At 50.3% G+C, this 25,290-nt stretch overlaps 2 protein-coding genes across 2 annotated transcripts; one reads left to right on the top strand and one right to left on the bottom strand.

Moving 5' to 3' along the window:
• Positions 1–1,122: 1,122 nt before the first annotated feature.
• On the top strand, positions 1,123–5,578 carry SETTUDRAFT_175557 (uncharacterized protein). Its single transcript, XM_008024169.1, has 9 exons — positions 1,123–1,775; positions 1,833–2,143; positions 2,191–2,651; positions 2,699–2,865; positions 3,283–3,508; positions 3,555–4,059; positions 4,108–4,331; positions 4,377–4,513; positions 4,562–5,578. The coding sequence occupies exons 1-9, from the start codon at positions 1,333–1,335 to the stop codon at positions 5,523–5,525; spliced, it is 3,438 nt and encodes a 1,145-aa protein (XP_008022360.1). The 5' UTR covers positions 1,123–1,332; the 3' UTR covers positions 5,526–5,578.
• Positions 5,579–5,888: 310 nt separating this feature from the next.
• Positions 5,889–15,361, bottom strand: SETTUDRAFT_175556 (uncharacterized protein; the record flags this gene model as incomplete). Its single annotated transcript, XM_008024168.1, has 2 exons — positions 5,889–10,675; positions 10,724–15,361. The coding sequence occupies 2 exons, from the start codon at positions 15,359–15,361 to the stop codon at positions 6,332–6,334; spliced, it is 8,982 nt and encodes a 2,993-aa protein (XP_008022359.1). The 3' UTR covers positions 5,889–6,331.
• Between the last annotated feature and the right edge of the window lie 9,929 nt (positions 15,362–25,290).

Genomic DNA, 25,290 nt, shown 5'->3' with positions numbered 1-25,290 from the left:
CGTCAGAGTAGGAGAGCGATCAGGNGTTAGCCGCCAGGCTTTGGCGCGCTGTAGTAGGTGCAGAGAGACTGGCCATAACTCGCGTACGTGCAAGAAAGATACTCTAGGTACTGCTTAATCTATTATGTTAATATGTAGTAAAACAACTATATTGTGGTGGAACTACAGGCTTATAGAGGTGCGCAGGTTTGGTGGGGTGCGGCGCTCGCTTGCCTGCGGCGCTCGCTTGCCACATACGTTATGTGTGTATGCATGCATGCATGCATGGCGGTTGGTAGGGTTCCTGCTAATAAGTCGCTTGTGTGGATTAAACTGTGAAATTATATCTGCTGTGGTTGGTTGGCTGGCTGGTGGTGTGTGTTTGGCTGTGCGGTTGGCTGTTGTGGTTTTGCATCTGAAAGCACTGAATACATGGAGGGGTTTTTTATTTTCTAAATGCAGAGGCGAGATAAAGTAATAATGAAAGAGACTGTCGTGGTGCGATGGGTGCTGGAGTGTGTGTGTGTGTGGCTAGTGTGAAGAGTGCGGTGTGCGAGATTGGGGTGGGAAATGCGAGTCGGGCCGAGGGAGCGAGAGAGATAGTAGAGAGCCCTGTGACGAGACGAGGTGCTGCGGCGCGTTTGGATAGAGATGCGTTGGAGTGTCAAGGGAATGATGAATGGTATAGTATTTTCAGAAGATAGAAGATGTAGAGATCTGGAGAAAGAAAAGGTAGTAGGAATTATTAAATGAAGTGTTTGCGCTTGAAAGTGTGTCGGCGCTGTTGCTGGTACATACGTACTTATCGTGCAGTGTGAGAAAATGCAACACTTCATCACCAACCACACCTCTCCAACTCAAATCCATGATTACCACAAACAAAAGCATTACTGACACTGATTAGACACGTCTTGACTAGAATGAACAGCTTAAACATTTGTTGCGCCGCCACAAGTCTCCTCCCCCCTCCAGCATCGCCAGGTCTTGGCGGCGACGAGCTGACCCACGGCAAGCCATGTAGGAGAGAGACTCTGGGGGATGTGGGGAAAGCGTCCCGAGCAGTAGCAGGAAGGTTCCGGGTCCGAGTTTGCAGATGGAGACAAATGATCCAGCCATTACGTACGTCTTATCTTGGTGAGGCCGGTACGTTTCCGTGGCCGGTTTTGATTCCGGCCACGAGATATAAGCGTGCGAGGAGCCCGCCCATCTGGAGTTTTTTCTTTGTTCCATATCAAACACACTGCAGCAGCAACAGCACACCAGCGATCTGCCTAGCTCTTGTGGAATACAAGTCGAGTCTCCTTCTGCTTGCTTCTTTTGCTTGTTGGCTTCCTTTGTCCATATCAGCTCATCATGGCGTCTCCCAAGTTTACCTTTCCCGTCTTGCACGACACGCGCCCCGAGGACCACTCTCTCCCTGCCTTCATGGTTTCTACCACACGGGGGTTTCTGCCCCGTCAAGAACCCGTTGTCGAGCTTCCCAAGGAGTTTGCAGTCCTCGAGTCGCTGTTGCAGCGCATGCCTATCAAGACACTGTCGGGCGAGCCAGGTCTGCTCGCCAAGTTCACCTTTGGTGAGACGGTGCTGAAGGAGCTGCCTGACCTCTCTCCTGAGGTGGAAAAGTACAAGGACGACCTTGTTGTCATGAATGCCTTGTACCGCGACTACTCTTTCTTGGCGTCGGCGTACCTGTTTGAGCCCTGCCATGAGAGGCACATCAGGGGCGAGGAGTATGGTCTGGCCCGTCAGTCGCTCCCCAGATGCATTGCACTGCCTATTGTCAAGGTAGCCGAGCTGTAAGTTGGCCATGTTGGTGATCTTTCATGGTGGTCCTGCTGACGACACGTGCGCAGTGCTGGTTTCAAGCCGTTCATGGAGTACGCTGGCTCATATGCTCTCTTCAACTACCGTCTTGAAGACCCCGCTCGTGGTCTCGAGTACGACAACCTTCGGTTAGTTCGTGCGTTTGAGCATGGGCTGGACCCTACCTCGTCAGAGGCGGGCTTCGTCCTCGTGCACATTGCCATGGTCAAGGAGTCTGGTGCTCTCGTCAAGGGCGCTGCCAATATGATTGAGAGCTGCATGGCGCGTGATCGGGAGGCGTTCAACGACGGTCTGCGCCTGCTTGTTGGAGGACTAAGCAAAGTCAACGGAGTCATGAACAGTAAGTTAATCGTCTGGCTGGGGTATATCATGTACTGACAGACGCAGCCATGTGGAACCGCAGCAAGCCTCAAGGCTACACAAACTTCCGCACATTCATCTTCGGCATCACATCGCAGTCCATGTTCCCCAACGGCGTCATCTACGAGGGCGTGAGCGACGAGCCCATGTCGTTCCGCGGCGAGTCTGGCGCAAACGACAGCATGATTCCCATGTGCGACAATCTGCTGCAAGTACAGATGCCCGAGACGCCTCTCACAGACATTCTCAAGGACTTCCGCCAGTACCGGCCTGGCAACCACCGTGAGTTTCTCGAGGCGGTGCGCGACGCGGCCTCAGAAGCCGGCGTGCGTGAGTTTGCAAAGGGCGACTCCATCTCAGCGGCTCTCTATCTCCAGGCTCTTGACCAAGTGCGCGACTTCCGCTGGCGGCACTGGTGCTTCACGCGCGAGTACATTCTCAAGCACACATCGCACCCCACTGCGACGGGCGGCAGTCCGATTGTCACGGTAAGTTCTCCCCGCACTCTGCCACGGCGGTTGCTGACTGGTGATAGTGGCTGCCAAACCAGCTCACGGCGGTGCTCATGCAGATTGCCGAGACATACGAGTACTGCAAGTCGGTCAACGGAGTCAGCGACATTATGGAGGTTGTCAATAACCAGCGCGACACGCTGCAGAAGGAGGTGGCCAAGTACTGTGGGGAGCGGGGGGTTGCGGCCTCGTAGGGCTAAGGATGGCAGTGTAGGATTAGGTGCACGAGGACGTCACATGATACCACCCATTTTCGATTACTTGCATGTTCATGTCGCCCGCCATGTCGTGATGTCTGCTTGAGCCGTTGGCTGCCAGTGGCGAGTGTCGTGTTATGTTCGTGTGTAAGTATCCGTGTCTGCGCCCTTCTTGGCGATGCTGCAATGCGACGCACTCGCACCGAGGGCGCAAGCTCCACTGTCCATGACTGTTCAAGATAATTGCGGCGGGAGCCTGGCGCGGGCTGACTCTGTTGGTGAGTCAGGAAACACGCTACAACAGAGTGTCAGCGTCATGTCGCCCAGGCGCAGCCACCGCGTCTATCGATAGCGAGCTTAAGTACCGGCTGCCCGACCCCGGATCTCCCTTAGCATCCTCCACTTTCCAGCGTCATCCAGCATACGCCACCCTCCAATGCTCGCGGCAAGACATCCCATGGAACTTTCACACCGCACTCGAATATCGCGAATACCAGACGTCTTCCTGATACGACGGACCCTGCGCATACTGAACACGACTTGACACTGTCACTCCCCCTCCCCCACATCAACAACAGCATGGCATCACGACACGAGCCCCGACAGAGCCCTGCTGAGCGGCGAAAGGGCGAGTCGGTATGTAGCCCGGTTGCGCCTGTGAGAATAGTCCTGACCTGCCAAGGCCCTGAGCGAATTCGCCGACTATGTAGAGAAGCAGCAGGCGCTGCGAAGACCGCCAGGCCAGGCCCCCGCCGTGCTCGACGACCACGACGAGCTGAGCGTCCTGGACGAGCTGGGCCTCTCCGACGACAACAAATCACACATTCGCCTCAGGACGCTTCTGACCGACGCTGCAGAGGAGAATGTCGCCGCCCTCGCCGACCATATCAAGGACCGCCTCGCCGAGGGCCATGGCGAGGTTCTGTTCGACGTTGGATTGGAGGACACGGGCGACTCCATGGGCTTCACAAAGGAAGTCTGGGAGTCTGCAATCGAGAGGATAGCCCTTGCGTGCGAGCAGATTAAGGCCGACTACAAGATGCTTATGACAAGAAATGTTGGCGGCGATGTCGAGGTCGGCCCGCGCGACGCCAAAGACACGGGCTGCAGTGGGAAGATGATCTTGCGCAAGCGGCCCGAGAGCGTCGACGATGTCATTGAAACGAGGATAGCAGTCGTGGGAAATGGTGAGTCATGTCGCACCAAGTTGGACGCGCAAAGCTGATGGCAGGCAGTTGATGCGGGCAAAAGCACCATGTTAGGCGTCCTGGTCAAGGGCGGCCTTGACGACGGCCGTGGAAAGGCGCGTGTCAACCTGTTCCGCCACAAGCACGAAATCGAAAGCGGGCGAACCAGCTCGGTCGGCATGGAGATTATGGGCTTCGACAGCAAGAGCGAGGTAGTCGTTTCTAATGTCCCTGGCCGAAAGCTTACCTGGGAAGAGATTGGACGGCGATCAGTAAGTGGTGCCCGTTGGCATTGATACAACCTCTAACATATCCAGGCGAAAGTTATTAGTTTCTCTGATCTCGCAGGACACGAGCGGTACTTGCGCACCACGGTTTTTGGCTTGCTATCTAGCGAGCCCAACTACTGCCTGTTGATGATTGCTGCAAACAACGGCCTTATTGGCATGAGCAAGTAAGCTGAATTCGGAAGCCAGCATGTTCCATGTTCTAATGAAAACAGAGAACATCTCGGTATCGCACTCGCCATGAAGGTCCCCGTCATGGTAGTCATCACCAAGATCGACATTTGCCCGCCCCAGATTCTTGAGCAAACCATCACTCAGCTAACCAAGATCCTCAAGTCGCCGGGTGCTCACAAGATACCCATATTCGTCAAGAATAGAGAGGAGTGCATAAACACTGCGACGCAGTTTGTGTCCAGCCGAATATGCCCCATCTTCCAGGTCTCCAACGTAACCGGTCACAATCTCGACTTGGTGCGCGAGTTTCTCAATGCGCTACCACATCACGGCAATTACGACAGCTCTGCACCTCTGGAGTTTCACGTCAACGACACATTCTCTGTTCCCTTTGTTGGCACCGTCGTCTCAGGTGTTGTGAAATCAGGCGTCATACACACGGGTGATACCGTCCTGATTGGTCCAGACAGTCTGGGCCAGTTCCAAACGACAAAAGTACGCTCCATTGAGCGGAAACGCATACAAGTGCCGGGATGTTCTGCGGGCCAGTCTGCCAGTCTTGCCTTGCGCAATGTCCGACGAAAAGACGTACGAAAAGGCATGGTTGTGCTGCACAAGGCCGACAAACCCGACCCAACAACTGGTGTTCTTCCTAATCCAAAGGTCTACCGAGAGTTTGTCGCCGAAGTCTTAATCCTGTCCCACGCAACCACCATCAAGACCAAATACCAAGCCATGTTGCACGTTGGGCCCGTATCCCAAACCTGTGCCATCATCGACATTGATCGCCAGTACATCCGAACTGGTGACCGCGCGCAGGTCGCTTTCCGATTCGTCCAGCGCCCAGAGTACCTTACGGTAGGCGACCGCATCCTCTTCCGCGAGGGCAGGACAAAAGGCCTGGGTATTGTCAAGCGAGTGGGCTATGATCCAAAGCAACCACTTAATCCCGACTTGCACAAGGACAAGGACAAGGAGAATCAGCAGGATACGAAGAAAACATAGGTAGAAAAGTCTATGTGAAGTCTGTTACGCAATTAATCAAAATACTTGCCAATCATCTCCATCTCTGTTTTCCGCACTACTTACATCTCAAGAATCACAGTAACGCAGTTCAAGAAACAGTACACGTGTAATATGGAACGAACCCTTGAATTGATTTTTTTTCTTATCTCTCTTCCTCGTGTATATATATATATATCCTCCCATCTACAAAAAAACAGCAACAACGACAACGACAACAACAATAACAACAATTATCCCTCACGTGCAACATACATACTTTTTGTTCTTTTTTGTAACGGCCCCCCCCCCCATGTGCAAAGCCAGAAAGCAGGACAAAACCAAGATCAATAACAAGAATGAGGGGAAGAAGAAAAAAAGAAAAGGAAAGAAAAAGTTCTAACGGCTTGCTGTCGGTACGGTATGGCGTGAAAACAGTCGGTCGGTCGGTCGGTCAAACAGACAGACAGACAGACAGACAGACAGACAGACAGACAGACAGACAGCGACAATGCAGCCCGGTAAAACGGTCAAAAAGACTGCTCCAAAGCGAAGGAGGGCAGAGGAGAACGTATTATCTATAAAGGGAGGGGTTGAAAGAAAAGAAGAAGAACAAGAAGAAGTACGAGGAAGAGATAATACCTCCACACCCCATCCATCCAGTCACCCGCACCTACCAGTCCAAAGCGCCAAGCCCAAAGAAAATGCAATGGCGAGAGAAGATTGCTGCGCCATGCCACAAGTGCGAAGAAGAAGAAGTGAAAAAAAAACAATATAGATATATGTACAAGTCTGAATCAGACATCGTTCTAGCCACCACGGCCCAGCAGTTTTTTGCCCAAGAACTTTGCTTTCTTGGTTTTTGGCCCGTCGCCACCGCCTCCCCCACCTGTTGCATCGTCGTCGACCGTGTTGTCGTCCTTGCCACTGCTCATGCCGCTGATGCCACTCATGCCGCTGATGCCCGTGGCTGTGCTCGCGGCCTTGGTGCTAGCTGCGCCGCTATTTGCTCGGCCGCGCATGTGTCCTGCAAAAGGCGAGCTGACGCTTGTAATATGTTTGCTCAGGCTGTGGATCAGGTTTGCGTGTACGGGCTCCGTGTTGTCGACTCTTGAAAGCTCGTCTGCAAATGCTCTGCCGTCGTCCAGGTCGACGCCGAGGTTGTTGTTGTTGCTGGTGAAGCCTCCCATGATGGATCCATGGGTTGATCGCGCTCGATTCGTCATAGAGGGTGGCTTGGATGTGTAGTAAGATGAGCCTTCTTCCGACACAGTGCTTATCAGACTGCCTTGTCGACCAGAGGCAAAGGAGCGGCGTCCCTGTCGGTCTTCGCCCGAGATATCTGAACCGCCGCCTGGCGAGTGATCACGTGCTGAATTGGACTCTGTGCCAGATAGGTCGGGTGATGTATTGAGCATGGTGCTGTTGTTGGCAAGCTGTCGGAGTCGCGTTTGAGCTTTGGACGAAGGACGATGATTAGAAATCTTGTTTCCGACAATAGTACCGGCGTGTGAAAGCAGCGCCCTGAGAACGTCCTTTTTGAGTTGTGTGACGAGATCCAGGTTCGACCATGTCTTGTTGCGGTACTCTATCGTAGGCATTCTGAAAACGAGGTCGTGCACGTCTTCAAAGTTACGCGAACTCTTGCCCTTGTATGAAAGGCAAAGGACCATAGACGGTACCTTGAAGTAGGCGACGGTCATGTATTCACTGGCTCGGTTCATCATCTCGGTTAGGTCGTCGTTCCTGGTCTCCTTCTTGCTTCCACGCCTCTCGCTCAAGCCTGTACCAGTACGGTAGAGTGCGAAGCGTTTGGCAGTGCGTTCAGACTCGTTCAGCGTCTGGCTTGAGCTTGTGGTGCCCGATCGAACAGACCCTGGTCTGGACACAGTAGAAGAGGCGCTGCTAACCGTGGGGACGGTTAGTGCTGAGCTGGGATGAAGTGTCCTGCGGAGCTCGGTCCCGCTACGTGATGGGTTGTCGCGGAAGAGACGGAAGTAGTGGGCAGTCGGTCTCTTTGTTGGGCTCTTCTTCTTCGCATCGGACTTCTGTGCTGGATCTGGCAGCTGAAGTGTAGGGGTAAGCCGTTGTTTGAGGGCCTCCACGGCACCTTCATCAGTTGATACCGACATGCTCATGGTATTGCTTGCGGCAGTGCCAGGACGATCATCGTCATCTTGGGTTGGCAGGGTATGCTTGAGCAGGAAAGGCGAAGAGTTTGCTATCTTGCTGTCGCCATACGTGGGGAAAACGTATTGGAGCAACTTTTTGCCGATCGTGTATTCCAACTGCACTTTAAGTGGATAGAGCTCAACCTCAAAGTGCTCCACGACCGGGATACCTGCAATTGATTCCAGGGCCACAAAGTACACTTTGAGACACTTGGCATTCTCCGGTAGCGTCTGATCTTTCTCCAAGAAGGGTGAAATCATCTCGGGGTAAAGTGCGTTCGGAAGCAGGTTGAGACCGCGGATTTGCTCAATCTCCATGGAGTTTGCGTTTGAGCCATCGTTGTTGTCAGTTCGGTCAAACACCACATTCTTGAGCTGGAATTCTGCCAAAGACTCTGCACCCTCGCGCAGGAGGTGCCACACAATCTCTGAGGCTGAGACATACATTCTCAAAAGACCCGTGGACTCTCTTGCCTGTGACCGGTCGTCCTGCTTGCGCTGTGCAGTAGTGATGGCTTTCATCACGAAGAATAGCTCATCCTCGTACACAGCCAAGTCCTTCTCAACTTCGATGCGATCTTCCCATCCCTGCTTGTCCAGATACTTCTCGTTAATCTGGAAGACAGTTTTGATCTCTTCCAGTTGCTGGATGCGCTCCTGGAGACCCATCACCAGCTTTGGAGCTCCGGCAAGGTCAGTAAAGTCGGAGGCCAGCATGATCTTTTCAAGCCGTTCGTTGCGCGTCTTCTCCAGCGGTTCGTGATACAGCAAGAGGTCAAGAACAATGACATACATGGCGTAGTATTGCCTCGAATCGCACATAGCCCGGACGTGTGGGAAGTCTACCCAGAGATGGTCGATTCTGTTTTCCATGTGGTCGGTGGAAGACTCAGAGTCAGCTGAGACGTCGTCGTTATACTTCAAACGCAGCGCGTTGTACTTGTCATATCGCATACTTGCTGATGTTCGCTGCACGACTCGCTGGAATCCAAAAGGATTGGTATGGAATTCGAACATGACTTCGAAAGGTACCCATGGCGGCCATGCTGAGCCAGCGGGCGATCCATAGCTGCTTCCGGAGTACATGTGGATGTCGTCTGCACTGCTGAATGTCTTCGAATTCGTCACGAAGATCTGCAAACTGTCCATGGCAGCGACAAACCTTCGCTGGACGAGACCAGACACCTCGTCCGTTACGCGATTCTTGTCCATGATCGAAAGCACCTTGAGTTGGATACCCTTGGCCGTGACGAGGACGGCGGATTTTGTGTCCTTCTCACTCTGCAACTGTATCTGAGGCGCGATAAGACGCACAAGATATGAGTTTTGCGAGATGTAGTCGTCTGCGACATCCTCATCTGTTTTGGAGGCGTTCGCGTGTACGGCATCGGCCCCAACCCCAGTTCCAGATGCAGCCTTGCTCTTGGCATCTTCTTCATCAGCATTGACAAATTCCTTGCCATCGCGCAGTAGCTGTTCGATTGCTTCGTCAATGTTCAACCCATCCTCGCTGTCAGCGGTCAGAGGACTCTCGGCTGTGGGATTAGAAGATGATCCTCGGTTCTTTCCTTGCTCCTCAACAACGTCCAGTATGAACTTGACGGCTTTTCGCGACATGTAATAGACAAAACCACGACGCTGGCTGACCTGGTGGATGTAACGGAGTATAATGTCACGTAGCGAGTTACCCCATTTCAGATGGATGTTGTGGATAATGAAGCGGTTGTTGAACTCGTTTGTCGAATCCGTAATTGGGTTGGGAGGGGCGTTTGAGCGTTTGCTGTCCCCATCTGATCGTTCCTGGTCTCCATCTGCCTCGAAGTACTCGTCTTCCCCATCAGCTTCAGGCTCAGGGGCCGCACCACCTGACGCCGTTTCCAGTCGCTCCAGCAAACTGGTATGCATCGTAGACAGGAATTCCAATTTGCGTTGCAGGAACTGTGAGTGATTTTTCAATGTCTCGAGGCGACGCTGTGTTTCTTCCTGGTCATCCGTCGGCACACGCACAGCTTTGAGCTCTTGGTCATCTACTGCACGCTGGTTATGGGCAATCTGCTCCTTCACACGCTCGATTCGCTGTTCAATCAGATGGCACTGCACTCGCCGTGGATCGTTGCGTGCTGAGATCACGCAGTGGTGAGTAGGCTCATTCCCAAACGGGCTCTTGCGGTTCTCATCGCCTGAAATGTTGTTGTTGTGATCAGTCTGGCGAAAGTACGTAAAGCGTGGTGCAAATGCAAGCGGCAGGATTTGCGTATCAGGATGTCTGCGTGAAGGCAAAATCCAGCCGAGCTCGATGAAGTCGTCCATGTCCACCCATCCCAAGTCGTTGTCAGGTATGGTGAACTTGGAAAGATCTGCCGTCATGTACTCTTGATTATAGTTATTGTAATCATCGGCAGTCGAGCTCTCAATGTCTTCTGACCCTGTTCCAGCGATGCTTGCAGAAACGGCGCGGATATCGGTTCGAATAAAGTCGAGTTGAACTTGATTTATCCGCATGCCCGTAGTTTGATTTTGCCGACTGTCCTGCTGGCCTTCGGGTGCTTGTACCAGTGTCCGGAACTCTTCTCGTCGCTGATGCAAGTCGAACATGAAGCTTTCCAGGCGGGCTTTGAGTCCAGTCGCGCAAACGATGCCTGCACCATAGTCTTCCATGTCTTTGTGCTTGTAGATATGGCTCATATAAAGTGGCGATAGCAAGAGGTTGTACTTGATGGTCGCAAGATGTCGACCAAACTTCTTGCTGGACTTCTCCACTCCGGGCCATAGCTTGCCTTGACGTACTGGCAAGGACATGGCTCCAGAGAACATGGACCACCAGCTGTAGAAATGAGTGAAGAAGCGAGGCGAAAGATGGACACTGTTGTAGGTCTTGGACGGCTCCAAATTGGCAACAGACCATTCCCTGTCATAGGGAGCAGCAATGGCAATAGACATGTGAATGTGATGGCTGCGGAAGCCGCGAAAGGCATCGTACTCCTAGTTTCTATCAGTACAGTCTCAAAAAGTTCATCATTTCAACTTTACCTTTCCATTACAGGACTTTGCGTACTGTGGGTTCTTCAAGGTGACATTGTAATGCGGGATAAAGTTGAAGGATCGTTGGCCGTCGTCCAAATTGCGCTCAAAGACTAATCCAGCAACCCATCGAACGTTGCCGTTGAGTTTCATGACTGTCTTCTTGAAGACAGCTCGCTGCTTTCGGCTAGAGCCGCTTGACGCCGTGTCTGGGCGGGCCGTGGCTTCCGTCTCGGCATCGTGACGGGCATAATGATTGAGGTCTGGAATAGCAAGGACATAACTTCCGCTTTTGACAATCATGAAATTCCTAGGATCTTCATCCTCAGCGAGACTGAGCTGGACATCGTTCTGCCAACACATGACAAAACCTGCGCCATGGCCTGTGACCATGTATGGATCTCGCGAACCCTTGAGAATGAGATGAACATCGCCATCGCCTTTCCATGAGACGTTGATCCGAGAGTGGAATGTCAGCCTGATCTTGTCCCAGAATCCAACACGCTCTGAGGGGTCCACGGGAGCTTTGGTAAAGTTCTCGATAATCTGCATCATATCTTGAATCGCCGGTTGATACGACGTGCCCCAAGTAATCCGGGTGGGGTATGCAGAATTGATATCGATGGCCATGTCGGAATACGTCTTCACAGGTGCTACCGTGCGACGAACATCTACTGCATAGCCACCTGTGAGCTCTCCTGCTGAATTGTGTTCTTGTGGTACAACAACAACCCGACTGACACGCGAAGATTCAATGTCCCGGAGCTCCTCCGCTATTACAAAGTCTGTCTTCATAAAAATGCTCGGAAGTCGTGAAGACTGGATGTTGCCGATAGGTGGGAAGTGTAGCAGCGGCAGCGGGTAATCTCGGAGCTGGATTTTGGCTTCTCCCATTTGAACTTGGACGTGCATCGGTATCAGTAGAGCATATTGTGTATCAAACGGCATGCCTTTGCCCACCCGGTTCAAGAAGCGGGGGTACTCTGAGATGGGGAAAGAGGGCTTGTCAATGACAATCTCCAAGTCACTGACCGCCAGTGCCATGAGAGCTGGACGCTGAGGCACGGCTAGAATGGTTTCCTTTTGCTCAATGTCGTCTGGCAGCTCGTCCAGGCCCCAAAATGTTGAGCGCATATCATTCATTGCTCGGTACTCAACCGCCATTGCACTATCAATGCGTTTCTTCCATGTTTGGGCGTTCAGGCGATTGAGCTTCACGCGAGCGTCCTGGATGGAAGTCCGGTGTGAGCCACTCAAACCACTAAAACCATCTTTGTTGTATCGTATAGGGTGGTCCGAACGGCCTCGCTCTGGTGAACTGCTGCCAGTCGACTCTGCACTCTTGCTGCGTCTGTGAAATCTAAGCTCCTTGTCTCTCTTCTTGGTTTTGCCTCCATGGGAAGATTTTGCGCGGTAGCGCGAGTTGCCACGTTGCTCGTCTTGTTGTTGCAGCTTTCGCACTTTCAAATCGAAAGCATGCTCACGAGTCAGCCTCTGTTTCTGCTCCATTAGCCCGATACGATAGATGGTTCCAAGCTTCCACTCAAATGCATTGTCTTCGAGCTCGAACAAAAGTGCACGGCTCCGCAGTGAGATCTTGGGCACTAATTTGGGTCCCTCGGCTTCCTTGTCTAACACATATTCGTTTGTACCAGTGCTGAATCGATGATGCACTTGCTTGACCGTCTTGGCAACATTGGAGATGTTGTCGAAGACTTTATGCATGACCAACTGATGAGGCACAGCAATCCTGATCGCGTCCGTCGCAATATCGAACAATCTCTCATCGGTGACAGTATGGCCATATCTCAGCTTCGACTGTCGGTAGTCCAAGCGCAATGATTTGACACTGACGATTCGACTCCATGCCCGTTTGATGGCCGGGTTCTCAGCAAAAAGCCGAACTAGGCGCGATCGTAAGAACGGGCTCGACCAACGATGCTTCCCTGCTTCCAATCCATAAATTTGTAGCATGAGAGGTGGATCAGCGGGCATATCCGCCTTGACCTGAACGAAGGTTGCTTTCATGTCGACTGTTACAATCTCCCGGTTTATCTTGCTCATGGGATCGATGACATCATCACCGAGGGTGGGCATAGACAAATGTCGTGATGATCTCGGAGACATTGCGTCTGGGGCCTTCTTGGGTTCACCCGAATAGAAGGATTGTTTTAGGACTTGGATTGCCATGCACAGAGCAAAGTGACGATACAGGGAGTAGCGCAAGAACAAGCTCTGACTGTACGCGTGAACATGGAAGATTGGGCCTTGTTTATCGGAGAGTGTCTGGAGAGCGATTTCCATACGAGGTAATGACAACGTCGGCTCCTGCTCTGATTGGTCGTCCGCTTCGATAACGATTCCTTCCAGTCCGTTGAAATGTATAGCAAGCCGTCTTCCGTCCGTTGGATCACCCGAGGATATCTTGGGTGTCTTTGGAACGGCAGGAGGTGATCGAAGCAAATGCTCGTCTCGATTGATTGTTCGACTTGGAGCTCGTCGTCTGACTGGCTTAAGATCCAAGTCATCTCCTCGATTCTGCTTGTACTCTGCTGTCCACGACTCCAGGTGCAGGGCGACTCCGCGACTGTGCTTCGACACAGCAGGGTCCACCCCTGCCACTTCCACATTGAAGTCTGACCCTTGGAGATGCACATAAGACATCCAGGCTGGCAGCTTGCGCAAAAAATTGAGTTCTCTCTTCTGATATGCACCGCGCCGTCGGCCCATGTTCTTCTGCATTTGTGAGACGATTTGGCGCAGTCCCTCGCTGATTTCAGGCCGCACTAGAAAGAGCGAGAAAGTTTGCGCTGTGCCCCATACTTCGACAACGGGATCGGGAGCAGCACTCATCTGTATCTTGACTTCGAGATAGTCGGTCAATAGCAAGTCGTGTTTTTCCACTGCGGCTGTTTGGTAATACAGTTGCTGAGCATTCATGCGGAATGTTGAGCTCAGCGCGTAGTTCAAGTCGCCCCCTGGAGCGTGAGATGATTCCATATCCAAAGATATAGACGATGAAGCCGAGATGAGTAGATCAAACTCATCAGAGTCGCGCTTATTGAGGTCCATTGGAGGAAGAGTGACACGAATGACCGGTTCGTGAATTGAAATTTTGATGTTGGCTTTGGGCAAGAGCCGACGAATTAAAAGGCGCCTGCGATTTCGTGCTTCTCTCGGCTTCCGCTGCGCCTGGTAGCTGTGGAAAATGGCAACAAGTAGTGGGAGATGCTTAGGATCAAGATCGACGGAGGGAGACGTGACGACCAAGTTTGCGAACAGGATATTCGTGTTGCGCTCTGCGGTGTCCTTGTCGTTGGAGAAGTGGATGGTTTTGGAAGGCAGGGTTGTGTTTAGCGTAGTTGTCGCCATTGGAACGTAAAGGAGACGCTCAGGGTGGCCGTGGCTGTTGTCGATACCCACCGATATGGATATGGCGGCAAGGAGGGCTTGGTGCGCAATATCATGAGGGGAAAAGTACATGAGATGCGCAGGGCTACGAGGATCCAAGCGAAGCAGGTCCATGCCAACTTCTTTCATGGAAACGTTGAGATAGACCGGGGGATCGGAGCTGTGGCCAGTGTCGATCTGCTTTGTGAGGCCGAGGAAGCCCACGGCGAATTGGAACTCGTGTATGCCGCGAAGGATGGAGCTGGCAAATTCTCGCGAGTCGGAAACGGCGCGAACAAGATTTGCCTCATTTTTGCTTAACACGTCGAGTTCTTCTGCAACATGGCCAAGCGAAGTCTCAATTAGGCTGAGCCGGGACGCCTTCCTGGAGGCGGTGGTGGTGCCGCGGCATTTGCGGGCTCTGTCTAGGCACAGCTGGATGTCGTCGTACGGGATGCTGAGGCGGCCAAGCTTGAGAGCGATAGAAGCGTCACGCAGGCCTTCGAGCTCTTTTTTGAGAAAGCCATGGATGTTGAGTGTGAAGTTGTCGAGCAACTCGGTCGACTCCCTACCCTCGGGGGTGAAGAGGACGCTGCGCGCCGAGAAGAGCCACTCAGCAGGCCGTTGTTCCTCGTCCAGCTTGGCTTTGTGGTGGTTGAAGAGTCTGCTGCGATCGACCGTCTTGCTTCTGGTATCGACGGCCAAGTTCAAGCCGCCGACGTGCAGCGAGCCGACGTCGACGATGACAATCGAGGTCGCGTGGGCTATCAGGTCGACCTGGCGCAGCCAATTGATGTTCCGATGCAGACGCTTGATCTTCTCCTTGACCTCGTTCAGGCGCTTCCACGTCAAGCTCCTCGGTTTCTCGCCATGGGCGTCGTCGGTGGGTGGATCGGCTGGGGTGGAGTGGCCCGTCTTGCCCTTTTGTGTCGCCCCGTTGGGCCAATGGGCCCATGCCGCCTTCTTCCGGGGCTTTTCGCCCAGGATCTTGAGATCTACCGTGACCTTGAGCTCGTGCAGGACGATGCTGGCGATGGTTGGTTGGGCAAAGGTGGGTCGGTGGAGGGTAAAGCCGAGGCCGCGAATTTCGATGCGCAGGCCATCCTTGGGGGTGAATGCAATGCGTCGCAGGCCACCGAGGCCCAGGCGCTGGATGGAGACGCCGGTGGCGATGCGAATAAAGGCGAAGAGAACAAAAGAAAGGAGGTATATCAGGAGCACGAGTCCCGCCAGGAACTGCAGAGAGGGCAGGGCCATGGTGGTGCTTTAGCCAGAGGCCATGGACCAGCTGGCGTGTTATTGGGGGGTTTGGATGCGACGGCACGCCATGTGCTGAGGACGATGGAAACTGCTGAGGCCGAACATAATCGAGGGAAGCGCCGGGCTACGGGAGGGGGAGCATCTGCATCGAGGGCGTTGCTGGCGGGTCGGTGTGAAGGTGCGCGGCGGCGGTAGAGTCGGGACGGGGCGACTAGCTCGCGGAGCGGTTGAAACGATGGGGTGAGGAGACGGGGAGATGGGGGAGAGAGGGGGGAGGGAGGGGACGGACGGAGGAGGCGAGCGAACCGTGTCTGTGTCTGGCCGTGCCACTAGTAGACGAGAGAGGGCTGTGCAGAGCCAGAGCGAGAGCCAGCGCGAGAGCCAGCGCCAGTGTCAGCGGCCTTTGCGGGGCTCTGGATTTCGTCGCTGCTGTCCTGTTGCGATGCACGTCAGAATCCCAGGTTCCCACGCTTGCACCGGCATAACCCCTGTCTGCCAAGCCCGGCCCGCATGCCTTCTGGAAAGAGCCTTGTCCCCACCTGCCGCTAACCTTATCTCACCTCACCTCCCTCCCTCCCTCCCTCCCTCCCCCCCGTACTGGTACCCTCAACTGCCACTCTCCACGCCCACGACGCCAATATGCCGCCGCCGCGAGCACACCCAGCCGCCGCCTCTTCGTGCACCCAGCCTGCTCGCTCCTGGCGCCGCGCACGCGTCCCGGCATCGCGCGCTGCTGCCAAGCACCGCCCGCTGTCGCTCTCTGGGACCATCAAAAAAGATCGCCTTGACCCTGGTAGCACGATGCATCTAGCCATCTCGTCTCACGCTCAACGGCCAGCCCGCCGGATAGCGTCCGCTCTGCGTGATACGTCATGGCCATGGTGGACAGGCTGCCCAGGACCCCTCCTCGACTGAATAAACCCAGTACTACCCCAGACCCTCACCCAGCGGTCCACCAAGGCCCAACTATGTTTGCATGTCCCTCTCCGGGTAATCAATGGCGGCGGTTATACAACCTACCGATAATTTGTTATTTAACCTACTAATAAGCCCGCTAAGCTAGGGGGCTGCATTAGCTCCGCAATATCTAAACTATATAGAGTTAGTACTATAATATAATAACTTAGCGCTAGTCCTAGGGCCTACTGACCTTATATGCAGCCAGCGCTTCAACACGCGGCACGGCAAAATGATATTCTAGGGTATTAGGACGATACGCCTAAGAGAGGGGATAATGTTACTCGTAACAAGAAGGATTCTCTCCTTGACGCAGGATGACGGGGTTAGAGGCCAACCACGTCCACGTCAGAAGGTAATGGCTATCGCGGGGCTTGGAGTCACGTGATGTGCCATCCCGCCAAGACAGGACATCCCGCCAAGATGGGGATGGCAGCAGGACATGGGATGGCAGGCCATCCCAACCATCCCGCCAAGGGACACGAAGATGGGATGGACGGGATGGCAGGACCTAAGGCAATAGGTATAAGAATAGGTTAGATTTCATTATTACACTTGTTGTGGTCAACTTCAGAATAGTTCATCTCTTACACAAATTAATACTAGTTATTCTATCTTAGTATAGAATTAATTGTTCATTCTTTTAGTTAAATCCTATAACTCTTTTCCACATAGCACTTCGCAAACAATCACACAGACTACCGCTTTAGTCTACTCGCCCTAACCTGGACCGAGACCAGAGAAGTATAGCCGACCCCCGTGTAACAGTACCCTACTGTTACGAACAAACAGGAAGGATTCCTCTCAACAGGTTTCCATGAAAGGGTTGCGGAGTCAGCCTAAGGGAAACAAAGGTGTCAAAGGACACCCGGGTAATGATCAGCGCAGGGCGCGCGGATCACGTGACTTGGCATCCCGCCAAGGCGTGGCCTCCGGGAGGCCAGCGCGGATGGGAGGCCATGCGCCTCCCAAACCTCCCGCCAAGATGGGAGGCACAGGAGGACAGGACCTGAAGCAATGGGTATAAGAATGTGTTGGATTTCATTATTACACTCGTTGTGGTTAACTTAGAATAGTTCATCTCTTACACAGATTGATACTTGTTATTCTATCTTAGTATAGAATTGATTGTTTACCTTTTGGTTAAATCCTATAACTCTTTTCCACAATAACGCCTGACAACAATCGCACGGCTTACCGCTTAAGTCTACTCGCCCTAACCCGGATCGAGATCAGAGAAGTATAGCCCAACCCCGTGTAACACCTACTACAAGTAGCTAGCAATTAATTAGCAATATCTACCACCTTATATAGCTAGGGCGCAAATCCTTGCGCGTTAAGGTTAAGAATGTATTATACAATAACGTGTTTCACTAGTAAGCGGGCCACCCCAGTATGTGGGCCACCTCCTTAAACTATTACATCTTTGTAATAGTATTGCGCAACACCACTACAATATTTTTTATTAAGTAGAATAAGATATTATTCTTTAGACGCATTGCTATCCTCTATATCCTCTAATTCTACTTAACAAGTGCGAGAGTTGTGTCCAATTTGGCTGCAACGCCCGCAGCGCCGTTTACTACGCACCCTCTTCGCAGACGTTGCACTATTATTATAGCTACTACCCTCTGCCTTAGCGATCTATTTAGCTATCTAGCTAACTGTCTAGGACCCCTCTGCCTGTACGTAGCGCCTCTTACGAGTTTTTCGCTTCGTTACTTTAGTAATCGTAGCTTTAAGGCGATCAAGTTTCTTCTGCATTAATACTATATTATAAGCTATCTGCTAAGCTTCCTTACTTAACTGCTGTATCTGCTCCTTAAGAGAACTTGTAGGAGACCCTTGCTGGATTTGCATACAGTTTTGAATAAGCGTAGCCTACGCCTCTATTTCGCGCGCGTTGCGCGGCGTTTTTAGCTCCCAAGTAGTAGTCTCTTGCGCTGGTGGAGTTGGCGTACGCAGCATGACGTTAAGCTGTGATAAAACAACGTTATAATCGTGCGGTGAAAGTCCAGCACCTTAGAACCCTCCGCGGATATTTTCTGGTGTAATAGCCTTATAATATGCCTTTTTAAACGCTAGTAGGAAGGTTTCTTTGCTAATATAGTAGATGCGATTGCGTGCTAAGACCGAGATAGCATCACCATACGCGCGCTTTAACGGCGAGAAGCAGCCCACATCAAGAGGCTGTAAGAGGTGCGACGAGTGGGGAGGCATACAGAGGAGGATTATCTTCATCTCTTCGCAGAGATCTCGGAAATCCACCGAGCAGTGGCTCTCATGGCCGTCAATAATAAGCAGCCTATGCGTCCCCACAGGCCGCGCATGGGAATCAAAGTGACGAAGCTAGTCAAGCGCTAGATCGTTGTTCGTCCAGCTGGTAGGACTAACTTGGATCACCCAGTCGCGTGGCAGATCCTCTGTGAACTAGGTAGAGATCAGAACCTTGCTAGCGAAGATAAGAAACGCTAGGATACGCGTGCCTGTTGCGCCAACGCCTTGTATTAGCGTAACCCACTCACGATTGCCTGGCTGGATCTTCTTTGTTCTCCCTAGTTTGTCTAAGCCCGTGATAACTAACTGTGATAAAATCTTGCCTATAATAAAGCCAGTCTTATCAAAGTTATAGATATCTTCGTCCACGATACCATACTTTGCCTTTATATTCTGAACTAGCTCAAACTAGCCCTTAATAAGCGCTAGGTCTTCGTAGAGAGCTCGCTGGTGATCGTATGGACGGCTCCGGCGCGTACGCAGCTTAGGATTGCGCTGGACAAACCTATCAACCCAGTTCTTGCCCACCTCCTTCCCGCCACGCTCTCGGAGCAGTCTGTTGGCCATATCTCGCACGTCGTCTTTCCCACAGGGTAGTCCTCGCTCAGCCTCGACTATTACACGCATAGTAATAGCCTCCTCTTCTAGTTTTGTTAGGCGCCTTGCTGGTGGCTCCCAATCGCTTCGAGGGCGCTGTCCAGCTCGTCGACGCTGGATTGTTGTTCGTGGGACGCTATAGGCGGCAGCAGCGCGTCGTTCACTCTAAATTTATTTAGAATCAAGATTAGTAATAGCAAGAAATAGATCTGCTTTAGTATAAGGTTTTAACGCGTTGCGTTGTTGAGACATTACGCGTTGTTGTTGCAAAGGTGGGATATCATAGGGAAGTGGCCCACATACTGGGGTGGCCCGCTTACTGGTGAAACACGTTAGTCTATTTCTCTGCTATAGTAAGCTTCTAGACTCTAGGTTGTGTATTAAGTTAATTAGTAATTCTACAAAGCTAATTAGAGAGCCGCTAATATTGTACGCTATAGGCTGCTATAGCACGTTGTAAGGTCTTAAATTAGCTAGTAGTAAAGGCCTAAAGCGTAAGGTTGATTTTGCCTTCTTTATACAATAAGATAGCGTTACGTTGTAGAGACATAATGTATTCTTTGTCGTGTTCGCAGTGCCAAGAAAAAGTGGCCGGCTCACTGGTTTGGCCGCCTCACTAGTGTAGTACGTTATATAGTAATAGTATAAGTGCCTTAAAGGCTACTAGCTCGCCTGAAATAAAATACTAAGCTTCTATACTAGATAGTACCTATCTAGTAGCTTAGTTAGTTATAAACCATTATATCCGTCCCTTTTCTCTAGCCTTCCTAACTATGCCTAAGGTCCCGTCCTCCCGTACCCGTGTTCGCGCTCAAAAGTCGAACGAAGAGCGTTATTCCCGTGCTGATCGTGTAATAGAGCAGGGGAACGAGATGACCGTTTATCGCTGTTCTTGTTGTGAAGAGAAGAACCTTCGTTGTTTCGTAGATACCGCCACTAGGCGTTGCGCTAGTTGTATTTCTGTGAAAGCTAAGTGCAGTCTGTTTGTTTCTAAGGAAGAGTGGGAGAAAGTGCAACAAGAGCGCGAGTAGAAGGAGCTTAAGGTCGCTCGTTTAAGGGCTTAGCGCGCTCAGCTAGATGCGCAGTTGTCCTAGCAAGAGGTGGCGCTTTTAGAGGTGAAGTCCCGAGAGCGTTCCTTCGCTCGTCGCGATCTTGCCGTCCTTAAGTTCCAGGATCGTGCGAAAGAGAAAGTCGAGGGGAGTTCTGCCCCTGGTACGGACCTTCCATCAGCCGGACCTTCGCTACCCGCACAGTCGACTGACCTAGGCTGGTTACAGGCTGATTCTTCTTCTTTTAATCCTTTATCCCTTGACTTCTTCCTATCCTACGAGAATCTAATTCTCGCTTCTGTGGATGTTTCTAATAGTACTCACGTACTAGTAACTTGCAGTTCGTTAGGTTTCCTTTAGGTTCCTAAGTGTTATGGCTCTCGGGCTATCCTTGCCACTTAACTAAGTACTTCCACTAACTACCGATTTTCCGCAGGTCCTTAACTTCCTCAACCTCGTACTCATCGTCTTCGAGCTCTATATCCGTTGCTAGCTCGGCGTCTAGAGGTGCTCTTTCTAGTAGTTTCTTATGAAAGACAGGGTGGATTCGCATGCCTAGTGGGAGTTTTAACTTGTAATTTACTTTCCTAACTTCCTCTAGGATCTCAAATGGTCCTACTTAGAGGTTGTCTAATTTTCTACATAGTCGTTTAGTTTTCAGGTTTTGTCTTAACAAGAAAACTTTGTCCCCCTTCTTAAAGGTTAGTCCCTTAATCCTTTACTTATTCACAGCTCGTGCTGTCGTAAGGTTCTGTTAAGCGATACTCTTGCTTAGTTCTACATGCAATTCTTGCATTAGTTGTGCTTTATTGTCTACGCCTACTGCAATACTCTTAATATCTTTAGAGTCTTAATAAGCAACTAGCTTATACCCGTAGTTCGCGTAGTGCGGTAACTTCTTTGTTGTAGCTAACTTTAAGCTGTTGTAAGCTAATTGTGCTATTAGCAGGAGTTTAACCTAGTTGTCCTGCAGCTTGTTGGCGTACATCCTTAGGTACTGCTCCAAAGTCTAGTTCGTTCGTTCTGTCTGGCCGTCTGTCTCGGGATAGAAGCTAGTCGATAGCTTCTTCTTGACTCCCAATTTCGCCAGAAATGTGTCCTAATACTTAGACGTAAACAGCTTATCTTGGTCTATTATAAATTCTTCAGGCACCCCGTGCTCCGATACTAGTGCCTTGGTTACTTCGTACGCGCATTTGTCTGCTGTAATAGCCTCTTTTGTTGGCATAAACTTTGCTGCCTTAGTTAATTGATCTACGATTACTAGTATTGTGTTGCAAAGTCGGTTGGACCTAGGTTCTAACGATACTAGGAGCTTTACTATGAAGTCTATTGTAACACTAGTTTATGGTCGTGTTAGTGGCTATAAGGGCTGCAACAGGCTATAGGGCTTATGTCTTTTAGGCTTATTGTAATAGCAGGCTAAACAGTTACCTAAGGTATCCTGCACCTTCGCTCGCAAGCGTGGTATAGCAAACACCTTTGCTAGTCTTCTAACTATTTCTTCTATTCCTGCATGTCCGTACTCTAGGGACTTATGCAGTTCTTTAATAAGACTTGATCTTATGTGTGGAGGTACATATGTTCGATCCTTCGAAACCATATCTCGGTACTCTCGTTCGTCCTGTAGTAATTCATCGGAGCCTTCGGCGTCGGGCTCGAATTGCCAGCTGGCTGCTCTCTGCTGCCATTGCTGCTGTAGGGTTTCTACCTGCGCGGCTACCTTGGCTACCTTAGCCAGTTCTGGCTAGTTATATCTCAAGCTGCCATCGGGTATCTGCTTGAATACTGCATCGTGCGGTTCCTTGTGATCATCTTCTTGTAGATCCAATCTACGGCTTAGGGCATCCGCTGCCCCGTTGAGCGATCTAGCTTAGTGGGTAATCTTAAAGTTAAACTAAGCTAGCACCTTAGCCTATTAGACTTTTCGTTAGTTAAGTTTCTTTATTGTTATAAAACTCGTTAAATTCTAGTAATTAGAAAACACTTTAATTGTGTGGGGCAAGCCTAATAAATGCACCTCCTACTATTTAAAGGTATTAACTACTCCTAGTAGTTCCTTATCGTGAATATTATAATTTAGTTCTGCTCCTAAGAACTTCTATAAATGGTAGAACACTAGTCTTTATTTCTTGTCTAGGCACTGCTGTGACAATACAGCTCCAAGTGCATAATCTGACGCCTTAGTCTCGACTCGCGTCTCTCGTCTTAGGTCGTACATTTCTAGTACAGGCGCCTCCAAGAATGCCTGCTTAAGCGTCTTAAACGCTTCCTAGCAGTCTTAAGTCTATTTAAACCTAAATTCTTTCTTCATAATCTCTGTAAGAGGGGTAGCAATCTAGAAGTAGTTCCTAATAAACTTTTAGTAAAAGTTCGCAAATCCTAGGAAGGATTGCACGTCCTTAACTATTTTAGGGGTTAGCTATTCCTGTACAGTCTAGATCTTCTTTAGATTTATCTTAACACCCTTTATTGAGATAATAAAGCCTAGGTACTTAGTTTCCTTTGTATAGAATTCGCACTTGCTAGCCTATAAGTACAACTTATACTCCTTAAGCTTCCGCAGTACCTTCTTAACATGTTTGACATGTTCTTCTAGCGTACTATTAGTGTATACTAATACATCGTCTAGGTAGGCTGTAACAAAGATTCCTAAGTATTCGTAGAGTGCCTTGTTAATCACTAACTAAAACGTTGCTAGCGCATTTGTTAGTCCAAATAGCATAACTATGTACTCGTATAGTCTATACTTTATCTTAAAGGCCGTCTTCCACTCGTGTCCTTCCTTGATTCTAATCTAATAGAATCCTTTGCGGACGTTGAACTTTGTAAACCACTTAGCTCCTTAGAGTTGATCTATAAGCTCTCCTATAAGTGGTAAGGGATACTAATTCTTGACTATAACGTTGTTCAACTGTTGGTAGCTAACACATAGTCGCCACTTTCCGTTCGGCTTCTTTACAAATAGTATTGGAGAGGCTATTAGGCCATGTCCTAGTCTAATAAATCCCTTTTTTAAATTCTTCTAGAGGTAATCCCGCAACTTAGCGTCGTGCTTAGGTGATATAGGGTACATTCCTCCTAGGCTTAACTTAGCTCCATCTTTGAGGACGATCTTATGATCCCAGTCCTGATGTTCTGCTAGGTCTATTGCTTCGTTTTCCTTAAACAGTTCTCTAAACTCGTTTGTCTGGTATTCTATTAGTATCGCCAACTATGGTACTAGTCCTTCCTTCGTAGTCGCGACCTATTTTAACTAAATAACTCCTATTCTCTAAGGGTCCTTCACATAGATTCTCGCGATCTTATGTGGTGAGATCGTACCTATCCTCCTGTCCTTGGGTGAGCTCTGGATAATCGGGTTCGACTCTTTTCGTACTCCAGCAACCTTGTGCATAGGTTCTCTTCTAAGTATCGTTCGTTTCCGCCAATCGATGGCCAGATTGTGCTTCGACAACTAGTCGTAGCCTATCAACATGTCTTCTTCACCAAGATCTATGATGTTAATTATCTCTTAACTTTCCGTCCCTGCCAAATCTATTAGCACTAGCTCGGTCTCTAGTCTTATCATGCCATTCCTATACGCGATTAGGCTATCATCGGCTAATACCGCTCGCATCGGCACCTTCTTGGTCCGATAGGGTATCTCATGCATCTCCACCACCCTGGGTGAGATCATGGTTCGTGCAGCACCACTGTCTATGGTCGCTGTCACACGATGTCCGTTCACGAGGACTATCGCTTGGAGTCTAAGATCCTGCGTCCCTACGCTTTTAACTCCTACATAGGTCGTTTTTAGACTACCTACACCAGCGTGACCCTATCCCTAGTAGCGTTCTAGTTTTTTATCTGTCTTCCCTTTCTCTTAGAGAAGTACCTATTGTCTATTTTAGCATTAAAATGCGCCTGGCATACATAGTTATAGCAAAAGGACTAATGCATATACTCGTGGGGAACTAGTCCCGCTGTCGCAGCTAACATAGCTTGCATCCGTATTGTTGTCACCCTTGGTGTTTCCCGTTAGTGCATGCGACAATTCTTTGCCGTGCATTCTTGCGCTGTTATCGTGCTATAGTAGAAGTCGTCTACCTTTTAAGCATTTCGTTGTTGCTTCCTGTAGTACTCGCAGTTCTCCTTGCACTAGAACTAACACAGCTCCTAGTGTGCTTGCTGCTTTTCTTATTAGTGCATATAGCATCTATCCACTTAACACTTGTTATACCACAATTGCGTATGGCAGCAATCGTCCTTATTGTCCCTAGTTTCTTTGCGTTTCCTTAGGTGGTAGTCGCACTGTGTCTTATAGTCGACCTAATGCAGGTGCTCGTGTTGCTCTATCTGTTCCTTAAACGTGCGAGGTTCGTTCCTCTTAACCTCGGCTTCTAGGTCTCTAAAGCTAGGTTGCTCGTGAACCGCTTAATATCCAATCTTTTTAGAGTTTAGTCCTGTGATGATGATTTAGTCTTCAAGAGCGCAATCATCAGCCTAGTGTGTGGCGTCTCCACACATCTAGCATAGTTGGTTTCTTAGGCGGCGCTGTACTTCGGCCCCTTTAACCCTATAGTCTGTTAGTAGTGGGTTATCCCACTTAAAGTCCTTTAGTCCTACGGCTTCTTGTATTATCTTAAAGGCCTTATCCAACTCCTGTCGTGCCTCCTTATACAAGTCTAGGTCGCTAAGCGTGTCGTTAGGTTCTATGTCCTATAGGTAGGGTGTTCCGCACTTAATTATCCTAATCTTAATTTAACCTTGCTTAACTTCGTTAGAACAGTCTCTGGCAAAGTGTCCTTATTTGCTATATTAGAGACATGCTTTGTTGTTGTAACGCCTCTAGCGTTCTTCCTTAGAAAGACCGTTCTAGCCCTTTCTTTGGGTGTTCTGGCTCTTGTTTTCTTGCACCTTGCCTATTATAATAGTGTCGCTATCCTTGTCTTTACTATGACGTTGCTTCCTCGTGTTTGCTGGCGTAGGCTAGAATAAGCGTTTCCTTTGCTTGTATCTTTCCCACAGCCTATAGTTAATTCGCGTGGCTAGCTCTATTAGAGT

This window comes from Exserohilum turcica (genome assembly GCF_000359705.1).
Source record: "Exserohilum turcica Et28A unplaced genomic scaffold SETTUscaffold_11, whole genome shotgun sequence".
In the NCBI taxonomy this organism is placed as follows: Eukaryota; Fungi; Ascomycota; class Dothideomycetes; order Pleosporales; family Pleosporaceae; genus Exserohilum; species Exserohilum turcicum.
The sequence above is the reverse complement of the archived record's forward strand: the minus strand, read 5'-3'. Positions and strand labels throughout refer to the sequence as shown.

Bases quoted from the DNA above. Each gene is read 5' to 3' on its own strand.
- SETTUDRAFT_175557 (XM_008024169.1), top strand. From the start codon at position 1,333: ATGGCGTCTCCCAAGTTTACCTTTCCCGTCTTGCACGACACGCGCCCC. The intron at 2,144-2,190 runs GTAAGTTAATCG...TGACAGACGCAG, and splicing joins AGTCAACGGAGTCATGAACA to CCATGTGGAACCGCAGCAAG. The intron at 4,332-4,376 runs GTAAGTGGTGCC...TAACATATCCAG, and splicing joins AAGAGATTGGACGGCGATCA to GCGAAAGTTATTAGTTTCTC.